General features: G+C 42.4%; 1 protein-coding gene across 2 annotated transcripts in view; it reads left to right on the forward strand.

Annotated features, from left to right (window-relative positions):
- The window catches only part of LOC114657268 (uncharacterized protein CXorf65 homolog), a 40,919-nt gene extending 38,127 nt beyond the window's left edge, over window positions 1-2,792 (forward strand). For both annotated transcript variants that reach the window (XM_051931919.1, XM_051931920.1), the window contains exons 4-6: window positions 1,413-1,487; window positions 2,052-2,162; window positions 2,597-2,792. In XM_051931919.1, the coding sequence (XP_051787879.1) occupies window positions 1,413-1,487; window positions 2,052-2,162; window positions 2,597-2,670 (260 nt within the window). In that variant the 3' untranslated portion in view covers window positions 2,671-2,792. The remainder of the gene's footprint in view (window positions 1-1,412; window positions 1,488-2,051; window positions 2,163-2,596) is intronic.
- Window positions 2,793-14,255: the final 11,463 nt, after the last annotated feature.

Raw genomic sequence — 14,255 nt, forward strand, 5'->3', positions numbered from 1 at the left:
TATCTATCTATCTATCTATTTTATAGTGCCTTTCATATCTATCTATCTATCTATCTATCTATCTATCTATCTATCTATCTATCTATCTATCTATCTATCTATCTATCTATCTATCTATCTATCTACTTTATAGTGCCTTTCATATCTATCTATCTATCTATCTATCTATCTATCTATCTATCTATCTATCTATCTATTTTATAGTGCCTTTCACATCTATCTATCTATCTATCTATCTATCTATCTATCTATCTATCTATCTATCTATCTATCTATCTATCTATCTACTTTATAGTGCCTTTCATATCTATCTATCTATCTATCTATTTTATAGTGCCTTTCATATCTATCTATCTATCTATCTATCTATCTATCTATCTATCTATCTATCTATCTATCTATCTATCTACTTTATAGTGCCTTTCACATCTATCTATCTATCTATCTATCTATCTATCTATCTATCTATCTATCTATCTATCTACTTTATAGTGCCTTTCATATCTATCTATCTATCTATCTATCTATCTATCTATCTATCTATCTATCTATCTATCTATCTATCTATCTATCTATCTATCTATCTATCTATTGTATAGTGCCTTTCACATCTATCTATCTATCTATCTATCTATCTATCTATCTATCTATCTATCTATCTATCTATCTATCTATCTATTTTATAGTGCTTATCTATCTATCTATCTATCTATCTATCTATCTATCTATCTATCTATCTATCTATCTATCTATCTATCTATCTATCTATTTTATAGTGCCTTTCATATCTATCTATCTATCTATCTATCTATCTATCTATCTATCTATCTATCTATCTATCTATCTATCTATCTATTTTATAGTGCCTTTCATATCTATCTATCTATCTATCTATCTATCTATCTATCTATCTATCTATCTATCTATCTATCTATCTATCTACTTTATAGTGCCTTTCATATCTATCTATCTATCTATCTATCTATCTATCTATCTATCTATCTATCTATCTATCTATCTATCTATCTATCTATCTATCTATCTATCTATCTATCTATCTATCTATTTTATAGTGCCTTTCATATCTATCTATCTATCTATCTATCTATTGTATAGTGCCTTTCACATCTATCTATCTATCTATCTATCTATCTATCTATCTATCTATCTATCTATCTATCTATCTATCTATCTATCTATCTATCTATTTTATAGTGCCTTTCATATCTATCTATCTATCTATCTATCTATTGTATAGTGCCTTTCACATCTATCTATCTATCTATCTATCTATCTATCTATCTATCTATCTATCTATCTATCTATCTATCTATCTATCTATCTATCTATCTATCTATCTATCTAGGGTCTGCTCCTCCATTTTCATGACACTGAGTTGTTTTTCCCTTCAGGGCCCCCTGGCTCTCCTCAGCCCGTCTACACCTCGCTGCTCAATGATGAGAGTGTCATCAGCGCCAAGTTCCTTGGTGAGTGGTCTCTTTTCGGTGATCTCCCAGCTCCCCTTGGTCAATATCTCAGATATGCTGTGTTCCGTGTGGTGCCTGCCTGATCTCCCTGTGCTCAGGTGGCAGGTCTCCACTTTGTCCCCATAACCCTGAACTTGTGTGTTAGGTTGTTTCAGCACCTCTGGGTTGAGCTGGCATAGACAGTTTGTGTCCGCTGGTCATAAGGGTGCTGTTCACACAGAACACTGAATAAGAACTTTTGAGGTCTCTCGTCTTGTAAGGCTCTCTATTCATGGCCTGTGTTTTTATTCACTGACTTCTCCTGCTGTCTTTAGCCTGTGGGAGACGTTCACGTAAGTGTGGTGTGTTGACACAGGACAGTAGACTACAATGTGGGGCTCCAATTGCCACCCAGAGTTCACTGGGCCTGAGCAGCTGCACCAATTGAGGTACCAGAGAGTGAGCACATGTTGGCACATGCCAGGTTGAGCGACTGTATAAAGTGGCAAAGCTGTGGAGCCATGGACTGGACCTTCAAGTGGCTGCTGAGGTGGAAATTAAAGTGCTTGTGGGTTTTCATTTTAGCCAAACTGGGAAGTAAGGATGGGGACAAGACGAGCGCACACAAAGCCAAAGAAAAGAAAGCGAACAGGAGGTCTCCAGCGTTGCCCTCGGCCTCAGCCTCATTCCTGGAAGGTCAGTTTGTCTTCCTTCTTTTAGCAGAAGGCTGTTGAGGCTCTTCTGAGAACTCAAGTTAATGGCAAAGCTTAATGAGCTTGTCTAAATACGGGCCAGTTAAACAGTTTACAAATGTCTCTCTACGACTCGGGCTGTGGGGGCGTCTCCAGGGGGCTGCTGACGGGAAGAGAAAGCTCTTAGCCTTCTGTAAAGAGCGCTTTGAGAAACCAGAAAGGTGGAGGAGAAAACCACAGCAGAAGCGACGGCAGCAAGAGCATCAAGGCCAGGAGAGGACAGAGAACGGAGAAATGGGGAGAGGAGAGGAGACGTGGTACTCGTTATTTCTATTGCTTGTCACCATGTATTTGAAAGGCACTATATAACCGCAAGATTATGACAGTCATCATCTTCTTCTTTTTTTTGTTTCTTTCATATTTTACTTGTCATTTCAGTTCAGCACGTCCCTCCACAGAGAAGTAAGACTTCCATGGCAGCCTCTGCCAGGACAAAACAAAGAAAAGACTGAGAGGAGACGTCTGAAACCGAGAAGAAGGCTCATTAACAAGCAGGGCAGAAACAAACATCTGAACTGAATGGTCACAGCACCTTCATGTCTTCAAGTATCTGTCAGAGTGACCAGTGGGGCTTTCAGTGGGACTGGATTAAATAAAACAATCGAGTCATTGGGAGAACGGGCCAATAATTCAATGGAAACAACAACTTTCTTTCTTTCTTTCTTTCTTTCTTTCTTTCTTTCTTTCTTTCTTTCTTTCTTTCTATACTCCCTTTACTCATTCTTTCTTTCTTTCTATACTCCCTTTACTCATCCTTTCTTTCTTTCTTTCTTTCTTTCTTTCTGTCTTTCTTTCTTTCTTTCCCTTTACCCAACCTTACTTTACATTTCATTTATTTATGTTGTACTTCATTTAATGCTTTCTTTCTTTCTTTCTTTCTTTCTTTCTTTCTTTCTTAGTTGAGCCTCCTTTTGTAAATCTAACAGCCTCTAGACGCTGTCCTCCTATAGCCTTTGATGAGTGTCTGGATTCTGGATGGAAGTATTTTTGACCATTCTTCATACAAAATCTCTCCAGTTCAGTTCAAGGATGGACAGCCTGCTTCAGATCATCCCATAGATTTTCGATGATATTCAAGTCAGGGGACTGTGATGGCCATTCCAGAACATTGTACTTCTCCCTCTGCATGAATGCCTTTGTAGATTTCGAACTGTGTTTTGGGTCATTGTCTTGTTGGAATATCCAACTCATGCGTAACTTCACCTTTGTGACCAATGCTTGAACATTATCCTGAAGAATTTGTTGATATTGGGTTGAATTCATCTGACCCTCGACTTTAACAAGGGCCTCAGTCCCTGAACTAGCCACACAGCCCCACAGCATCATGGAACCTCCACCAAATTTGACAGTAGGTAGCAGGTGTTTTTCTTGGAATGCGGTGTTCTTCTTCCGCCATGCAAAGTGCTTTTTGTTCTGACCAAATAACTCAATTTTTATCTCATCAGTCCAAAGCACTTTGTTCCAAAATGAATCTGGGTTCTCTAAATGAGCATTTGCATACAACAAGCGACTCTGTTTGTGGCGTGAGTGCAGAAAGGGCTTCTTTCTCATCACCCTGCCATACAGATGTTCTTTGTGCAAATTGTGCTGAATTGTAGAACATGTACAGATACACCATCTGCAGCAAGATGTTCTTGCAGGTCTTTGGAGGTGATCTGTCGGTTGTCTGTAACCATTCTCACAATCCTGCACATATGCCGCTCCTGTATTTTTCTTGGCCTGCCAGACCTGCTGGGTTTAACAGCAACTGTGCCTGTGGCCTTCCATTTCCTGATGACATTCCTTACAGTTGAAACTGACAGTTTAAACCTCTGAGATAACTTTTTGTAGCCTTCCCCTACACCAGGAGACTCAACAATCTTTGTTTTCAGATCTTTTGAGAGTTGCTTTGAGAATCCCATGCTGTCACTCTTCAGAGGAGAGTCAAAGGGAAGCACAACTTGCGATTGACCACCTTAAATACCTTTATATCTCATGATTGGACACACCTGTCTATGAAGTTCAAGACTTAACGAGCTCATCCAACCAATTTGGTGTTGTAAGTAATCAGCATTGAGCAGTGACAGGCATTCAAATCAGCAAAATTACAAGGGGACCCACATTTGTGCACAGCCAGGTTTTCACATTTGATTTAATTTCATACAACTAAATACTGCTTCACTAAAAATCTTTGTTCGGAAAACACCGCAGTACTCAGATGTTCCTAGGAAATGAAATACATACCACTTTTATCTTTTTTGTTGAAAGTAGAGTCAATTGTTATATGCAGGCTGAGAGGGGTTCCCAAACTTTTTCATATGACTGTAGATATAATATTAAAATGCGATCCCCTCCCATAGTTATACAGCGGTAAGACATCACATAAGAGAAAATCACTTTGCTTTGTTTAATGACAATTTACGCGGCATAATATATGAGAAGCCATGTCAATACCTTGTGTAGAGTCTGCCATTTTCACCTCAGCGTTGGAAGGATTTTCCGGATCAGATGATGTTATCTCCCAAACATCCGTCATCTTCAAAGGTGTGCCAGGCAATGTTCCAAGGCTTTATACTCTTTCTTCATGTGCAGGCCCCCCCACTTAGGTAAGTCCTGCCATTCCAAACAAGGCAAAGAGAGGCCACACAGAAATAGTGCACGTTGCCCATTTGTCTTTGTCTATCTTGTCCTATGTTTGGCCCAGCAGTTCTAAATGCTGAGTCCCTTTGTACTAAATGTGGCTCAGCTGTGCATGTAGAAAGAAAAGAAAAAAACAGCTTTAAAATATTTCCACAGAGCACAGTGACATTAAACTTATATTCTGATTACAATCATTCAATGCTCAAAACGTAGATTAACACGATTTGGGTGTCATATGCTATGAGAATCTGTGGTCCCGCACACAATTAAAGCTACAACAAGTTCAATTTCAAAGAAACCACAATCCGGTCAGGTGTATATTTATGATCACAGAGAAGCAATACAACATAGAATCGAAAGAGTAGGTAACAATTCTCTTTGTCCTCCCTGCGTGGAGTTTGCATGTTCTCCCCGTGTCTGTGTGGGTTTCATCCGGGTGCTCCAGTTTCCTCCCACGGTCCAAAGACATGCAGGTTAGGTGCATTGGCAATCCTAAATTGTCCCTAGAGTGTGCTTGGTGTGTGGTTGTGTGTGTGTGTGTGTCCTGCGGTGGGCTGGCATCCTGCCTGGGATTTGTTCCTTGCCTTGCGCTCTGTGTTGGCTGGGATTGGCTCCAGCAGACCCCCCGTGACCCTGTAGTTAGGATATAGTTGACTGACTTTACCTCACTCATGAAGTCGGAGTCGGGAGAGGAGGTGGACAATGCATGCCAGGGTAGGAGTAGATGAGAAAGGACAAGACAGGGAAAATAATGTTGTATTGTGACCCTGTAGTTAGGATATAGCAGGTTGCATAATGGATGGATGGACAATTCTCTTTAAATTGTATATCCGGTTTACAGAACCTGGGGGTGGGCGAGCGAAGCGTGCAGGGGGCAGAGCTCCCTTGTATTTTAATGAAAAAAACAATTCCTTGAAGAACAAGTTCATCAACCGTCAACAAAATGGGCCCACTGGGAGTTGAGTTGTTTCATGTGGATGGACAGACAGAAAGACAGACGTGACAACGATAGGACGTGTTTTTTTTTAACAGTGTCTATAAAACGCTTTCACTCCCCCCGGAGGTTTTCACATTTTCTTGATATGCAACATTAAAATCACAATGGATTTTAATTTGGCTTTTTTAAGGCAATTTTTATTGCCGAAATGAAGCTAGATCTCTGCAAAGTGGTCTACATTAATTACAAGTATAAAACACAGATTAATTAATCGCATTGGTTTTCACCTCCTTTAATACAGCACCCCTAAGTCCTCCCCGGTGCTGCCCATTGCCCTTAGAAGACCCAGAATTTGTTCCATGGAGGTCACCTGTCTGAAGGTTTTTTAATTGACGGGCCTCTAATTGCTCCTGAATGTGGAAGGTCCAACTTGTGGCAAGTCGGTATGGTGGGCTAACCTACACAACACTTCAAGCAACAAGTCAGGGGGATGGAGACAAGAAAACCCCCTAGTCGCTCAATATCCAGCTAAATCAACCATGAAGAGCTGGGAAGCGTTTGCCACAGCTGGAGATCTGCTTGAGCAAATTAGCCACAAAAACTGTTCCTCCCTGCACTGAGAGCACTTTGAGTAGGGAGAAATCCTCTATATAAATGTAAAGAATTATTATCATTATTATAATTATTATTCCAAACTGAGTGATCATGTAAGAAGATTAGCAAGGGAGGCCATCAGGAGACACTTGTAGCTCCGCCTCGGGAGAACAACTAAACCCTGGGATGCTGCACAATCAGAATGCCGCTAGAGATAAGCAGATTCAAATGTTTCGGGTTGACGTGACCAACGCTCGTCCTTATTTTTGACCCCTCACCACATTACTCATATCAGCATAACACAATGAGCATTACAGCAATGAAAGGAACAAACAGTTTAAGTGATTTCCCCTCCAACAAACGAGTACATAAAAAATCAAAAAACAACCTTCCACAGATTAGGGGGTGAGATATTCTCGCCTGAGATAACCCGGATTCCAAATTGGATCACTGTGTTTACAGTTCCCGAGCAAAGTATAATGTTGGAAGCCTTTGGGGTACGCCGACAGCTGAGCTGATAACAAAAAAAGGTTCTGACCTACCGGTCCCAAAATGTCGATTGCCCCGGTCAAACCAAAAAAGTTTGTCTTCAGAGACGCGTCTCTCTTGTATCGCCAAGATAAAAAAAAAAAAAAAAAAACCTTAAACCAGCAGGTGAATTCTTGGTGTTAACTCGTTGCTTCTCCTTGCTCTATCACTCAATCTCGCTCTCTCTTTCTCTCTTTCTCCCCCTTCTTTTCTGGTTAAAGAGTCTTCACCCCCAACCATCCTGTCCATGTTGTGTCTTTTCCTTAAAGTCTTATTTCCCCAATTGCACTCTAAGGAGATGTTAACTGACAACGGGACAATAGCACATGTGGCATCCGCTACACATTGAAGGAGTTGCAAGCTACAGTGGGTGACATTAGATAGACTTTGCAGACAGCAACTGTGCCTGGGCATTTCACCAGTTACAGCTCATGCAAGAGTGGCAAAGACATCTGGGCTGGAGGACATATGGGAGACTCAAATGTAAGTCTAAAGTAAGAAGGCCCCAAAAGCAAGCTTTGTAGCCACCACCACACTAAACACCATACTAGACTTACCAGGAGCGCAACATTTCCAGCATTGAGCATGATGGCGGCAGCGTCAGGCTCTGGAAAGCTTGCAGAAACTAATGGAGAAGGAAAATCTGATGCAGTCTGCAAGAACCTGTAGCTAGTTTTCCAGCAGGATAACAAGCCAACGCTTCAAAGGAATGGCTTCAAAAAAAGAGCAAGGTGGCCGAGTCAGAGAGAGAGTCCAGATCTCAATCCCATGGAGCATTTGTGTGGCTGGGACTTGACAAAGGCTGTTCACTCAGGATCAACATGTCCTCTCACAGAACTTGAGCCACTTTCCAAAGAAGAATGGAGGAAAGTGGCAGAGCTTATAAAAGAGGGAGAGACAGACTGGGGACACGGGCTCAAGGCTGTCATGGCTGCCCTCTACTATACACTGACCTCAAGGGGGTGAATACTTATGAGATCAATGATACTCTGTTTTATATTTGTAACTAATGTAGACCACGTGGTAGGGCTATCTGTTGTCATTTTGACATCAGCCAATCTTTTTCTGTTTTCGTTTTGTGTCAAAAAAGCATGTTAGGATCACAAGCCAAGCCGATACAGGATTTGGGGTGGTTCCCTGGACCTCCTTTCCTTCTGGAATCACCTGTCTACATATCTGATTTGGATCTATGTGAACAAAGTGAAATATTCTTGCATGATAAGAAGATCCCAGGACATCTCAGATGCTGGGAAGTGTGACGGATCTTGCAAGTCCTAGCTGTGCTTCTGATGAACCTGAGAGAAGTTGGTTCCTTACTCTAGTGTCTGGTGTCAAGCATAAGAGGGACACATGGTGGCCTAATTCACCTTCTCCAGATCTCTTATTTCCATAAGAAAGAGTGAAGTGAGCACGAATGGGCAGGGATTGAAAGGGAGGAGAGGTTCATGAAGATTGCTGTAGACCAGTGAAGCTGCTGACACCCTGCTCCTTCACGTATTAGCTAACGTAGCTTAGAGTGACAATCATGTAGTGTGAAATGCATTATTCAATGCTCCTGTGCTGCTGCTTATGAACTCAGTTAGGTTATTAAATAGGTCAGGTATTAACACCACAGATCTTTAAGAAACCTTCCAAAAAATAGAACTGTTACTATTGTAAGATGCTAGGTGGCACTGTTGCCCCTTTAAACCCAACAGACAGATGCACAGGACACAGGTTAAAAGCACCAAGGAAGATCTTTAATTATTTTCTCCTCTAAGCACCACAGCCACAATAAACACAAGTAAATTAATTATCATAATCACAATTCTCTCCTCCACACCTTCCAGCAAGCGTTTTCCACCTCCTCCCAACTCTGGCTCACTGGCTGGGTTCACAGCAGTCCTTTAAATAGTGTCCGACCCGGAAGTACTTCCATCCTTCCGATCATGTGATTTGTCCGCACTTTTTCGTTTGCCTGGAAGTACTTCTGGGCTTCCATTCCTTTGTAAAGTTCCTTGTACTCCCAAGATCCTCCTGCAGCGTCTCCTGGCAGCACTCATGGTACCCAGCAGGGCTCTGAAGCCAAACTCTATATCCCAGGGTGCCCTGCTGGAATCCGGGGCACCGCTATGCTGCAGAGAAATCTCCATCTAGCGTCCTGGGGGAGGCAGTGTCCCAAAGTTGCTGCCTTCCCACCATCCTTCCACTCTTTGGGCATCCTGGCCGTCCATCACATTATAAACAAGCCTGCCATTGAGATGAACTGTTCTCTGCCTGCCAACCCAATGCAACCAAAGGGTAGCTCCTTCGACCTCCTGGTCTTCTCCTGGAATCTCCACAGTGCTACAATGAGACCCAATTACGGTGAGTTTAAAAGTCTATCACGGCTAAACCCAGCGAGCGACTGAGTGAAGGTCGGCTGCTGCACCGAAGGTTAAGTGGTTCATTAAAAGACCTGAGGCTGATGGATTATCTATGCAATCAGATAAAGCCATAAATATTTCTGTGTCACAGTTGGAAAGGAAAAGAATTTCATATCAGTTGCACTAAGGGTGTGTCTCCCCGCTGGCAGTAGGACAGGTTTCAAAAAGGCCTGATTTTGTGGTAACAAAAAAAGAAATGAATAAATAAATAGTGCAGGCCTCTAAAGGGTTTGTGAAATGTCACCCCAAACCAAGGTGGAGCTGCACCTGGCAGATGGTGAGTTCTGAACAGACACCTGCATAATGAATGTTTTGGTGCTGCGTGAATGAGCTCTGACAGATCTTGGAAGTACTAAAAGTCAAGGATGGAATTTCAGGGGGCAGGGATGAACAGGGCTCAAAGTGTGACCTGTCCTGACTGGTCCACCACAGTGATTTGGACTCGAGCCATCCTTCAGCGCAACACCTAACCTTCTCCACGCATGTGTAAGTAAAGTCGTGCAGGATGGAGACTGATGTAAAAGTGCCAGCTGTGCAGATCCTGCTCTGACCCTCGACTCCTCTATTGTCCTCCTGTCTCTCTGCAGTAGGCTGAAACTTGACAACAACTAACAATGGCTGAGGCTCCAGCACATGGACAGGGTGAGGCCGGAGTCCTAACTGAACTTTGGTTCTCTGCTTGCCAGCAGATGTTAGCTCCTCTCCTCAAACTGGCGTCATGGAATGCTTTAGATCATCGGCCACATGAAACAAGAGGAACTACGATCAAAGAGAACTTTTCTAATAGACATGTCAACTTGTTTATCATCGAATGGTAAAATTGAAATGTCAACTGAGATTTCACCCACGCAGTTGCTGCTTACCCAAACATTAATACTTGAATTAATCTGAGTGTTCAAATAAGCTGTTGTGGTTTATGCGCCGTCCTAAGTAGTCACAACAAAAAGTCGGCCAAGTTGGCGGACTGACCACTTCTACATGCTGACCCCCTCAGGAATCACTAATGTGCTAATACATTGATGCCACTTGTTGGAGTGACTTCAATTCTTTTTCCTTTCATTATCAGCCTCTTTTCAGATTTCTTATTCTTTGTTTTAAAGGAACATTCTTTATCTCCTCCATCTGTGTCTTGCATGTCCCTCTTTGCTTCGGTTAGGCAGGTAGGTAAGGATGGTGGTGCGTGGCCAGGCAGTTATATATACTAGCCATGTGCGCCCAACTACGTTGCGCGTGTTAAAGTTGTCTGTGAAGGGCTCCCTGTTTAAACACGGCTGCTAGTCGTGAACTGGGCCCTTCGTCGCACAGCATTATGATTTTTTAATAAGGGAAACAAAATTACAAAACAAAACCCTTGGACATTGATTCGATCAGAACGGCCTACTCGGAATCACTGTCTGAATAGTAATTATGTGGTGGTGGAGGAGCATTTCTGCTTCTCTCCGTTCACAGTCCATCTCGTTTTCATGACGCCGTCGTTTCCTCTCACGATCTCTTCTCAACCTTTCTCCAATCTCGCAGGTTGCTTTGTGGCAATCCAAAGAGTAAGGAAGAACCAATGCTTCTTTCTTGAACACCAAACGCCGACTGATGGAAAATCACAGAAGTGTGTCCGACTGATATACTCTGACTGCCGACTCCAAGAAGTGGGTGAACATTCGATTTGGACGAAGTGCTGCCAACGACAGTCGATAGAAACACAAAAAACCACAGTCTCGACAATGAAGCAGGTGACGACACCAGATCTAAACACAAAGAGTGGTATCGACAGAGTTTGTAAACAAAACTAACAACCAAGACAGTGTCAGGGGAACATGACTTCGCAGGCAAACAAAGATCAAGATCCAAATGAAGATTATATATAAAGATATATATTGTCTAATCATTTTCTCTGATGATGACACCTGGGAGGTTGTTGAAAGCTTAGGAATAAAAAACTGTTTTAAGAGACGAGACTCATTTTTTCCATTTGTGGATTTCAAGCTATGAATATGCAAACCGTATCACAGACCTTCACCTTCATATGTTATGTATTTATATATATATATATGTATATTTATATATTGTGACAGTTTAGGGTCTCCATGACCCCTTGAACCCTCAGACTAGATGTCAGACACCAGATAAAAGTCCAAATATTGGTTTATTAATAATAATAAAGTGCACAAAGCACCCTCCTCTCCACAATACTCAATAATAAATCAATAATCAATACACAATAATCAATCCTCCACACTCCCAGACGCGTTGCCACCCTTCCACCCAGCTCAGCTCGACGTCTGGGATTTCCCATCATCCTTTTATATTCCCTGACCCGGAAGTGTTTCCCATCCTACAGTCCATGTGATTTCTTATCACTTCCGGGTCAGATAAAAAGTCCTTTTCTTCAACCCGGAACTTGCCTACGACGAACTTCCGGGTTATAGGGCACAAACAACTCTCTGGGCCTCCCTGCAGCGTCATCTGTTGGCCCCTGTGATATCCAGCAGGGCTGTAAAGGAAAACTCCATCGTCCATGATTCCCTGCTGGTATTCGGGGCACTTCCATGCAGCAGGGACAGCTCCATCTGGCGGCCTGGGGTGTTGGCCAGGGTGACAGGCCGGCCATATCCCACAATATATATATATATATATATATATATATATATATATATATATAGCTATCGCTCCATTGAACCCTCTGATCAGACACCAGACACCAGATAAAAGTCCAAATTATTATTTTATTAGGATAATAATGTGCACCAAGCACCCTCCACTCCACAATACTCATAAATCACTGCAATACTCTCAATCAATAAACAATCCTCCACTCCCAGACGCGTTGCCACCCTTCCTCCCGACTCAGCTCATCCATCTGGGATCTCCCACAATCCTTTATAGTCCTTGACCCAGAAGTGCTTCTGATCCCAGGTGAAAACTCCTCTTCTTCATCCCGGAAGTAGATAGATAGATAGATAGATAGATAGATAGATAGATAGATAGATAGATAGATAGATAGATAGATAGATAGATAGATAGATAGATAGATAGATAGATAGATAGATAGATAGATAGATAGATAGATAGATAGATAGATAGATAGATAGATACTTTATTAATCCCAAGAGGAAATTCACATACTCTAGCAGCAGCATACTGATACAAAAAAATATTAAATTAAAGAATAATAAAAATGCAGGTATAACAGACAATAACTTTGTATAATGTTAACGTTTACCCCCCCGGGTAGAATTGAAGAGTCGCATAGTGTGGGGGAGGAACGATCTCCTCAGTCTGTCAGTGGAGCAGGACGGTGACAGCAGTCTGTCACTGAAGCTGCTCCTCTGTCTGTAGATGATCCTGTTCAGTGGATGCAGTGGATTCTCCATGATTGACAGGAGTCTGCTCAGTGCCCGTCGCTCTGCCACAGATGTCAAACTGTCCAGCTCCATGCCTACAATAGAGCCTGCCTTCCTCACCAGTTTGTCCAGGCGTGAGGCGTCCTTCTTCTTTATGCTGCCTCCCTAGCACACCACGGCGTAGAAGAGGGCGCTCGCCACAACTGTCTGATAGAACATCTGCAGCATCTTATTGCAGATGCTGAAGGACACCAGTCTTCTAAGGAAGTATAGCCGGCTCTGTCCTCTCTTGCACAGTGAATCAGTATTGGCAGTCCAGTCCAATTTAACATCCAAGTATGTCATTCCCTCTGTCGCTGTGACTAAGACGTACTTCCAGGTTACAGGGAACATACAAGTCCTGAAGCCTCCATGCAGTGTCCTCTGGCGGCCCCCATGGTATCCAGCAGGGCTGTGAAGGAAAACTCCAATGTCCATAATTCCCTGCTGGCATTCGGGGCACCTCCATGCTGCAGGGAGGGCTCCATCTGGCGGCCTGGGGGTATTGGGCGGGATGAACGGCCAACCATATCCCACAATATATTTACACCAGTAATGGCGCACTGCTATAATGATAACATGCAGTGAATACACTTGACTTCATTCCTAGTTTTCCTCCGATTTCTCTGTACATTTACCATTCATTTGCTCAGAGGTTGATGCGCTTGCTGATACCTGAGCAGCTCTTCTTTTCTCCACCCTTGCGGTTTGCTTCTTCTTTTCTTTTGTTGGCGTCTTTCCACGTTAAAACTGATGAAATCAGTGTTTGTGTTGCAATTACTTAGTATGTTTTCTTTAGTTTTTCACTTAAGCTGGCAGTTAAGTCTTCAATCTGCCTCAAGAATGATTTAAGATATGAAGAGGTAGGGGAAGTAACTGCAAAGGAGGTAGGGAGTGAGAACGCATGGCTGGCCACTGCCCAGAGTTGATTCTACAATAAAATAAAATAAAAATAAAAAGAGGAATAACCTTGGAGGTCAACCATCACGGATTGTAGACGTCATATAGTATATGTGTACCAAATTTCAGGTCAATAGGTCAAATGGTTTGTGAGCTACAGGGGATTTAAAATCCTGGACAGACAAACTGACAGCCATTATATAAGACGATTTATGCTTTGTCTTCTGAATGTATTCAGACCCCTTCACTTTCTTTGCGTTTTGTTTTGTTGTCATCTTGTGCTAAGATCATTTTAATTCATCATCTTTCTTCCACTATCCATTTGCTCTCAGTTATTTGTAGCACGGATTCCACAACATGATGAAAACAATCTTTTGAGGTTCTGGTCCATGCTGACAGGATTGCAATATACAATTTCTGTAGACGTGTCAGGTGCACCTTCATGCCAGGAATCTCCCGTTCTTCCACGTCATAAGGGTGTTCTGTCGGATTGAGAAGGCTACTGAAGACCACCAAACTCATTTTCTTTTTTCATGAAACCATTTCGAGATGACTTTTGCTTGGTGACAGGTTGCATTACCATGCAGGAAGTAGCCATGAGAAGAAGGATAAATTGCGGACATGAAGGGATGGATGTGCCTGCTCAGTGACAATAACCAAGGGGGTTGGGGGATGCT

This window comes from Erpetoichthys calabaricus, chromosome 9, assembly GCF_900747795.2.
Source record: "Erpetoichthys calabaricus chromosome 9, fErpCal1.3, whole genome shotgun sequence".
NCBI classification, from domain to species: Eukaryota; Metazoa; Chordata; class Cladistia; order Polypteriformes; family Polypteridae; genus Erpetoichthys; species Erpetoichthys calabaricus.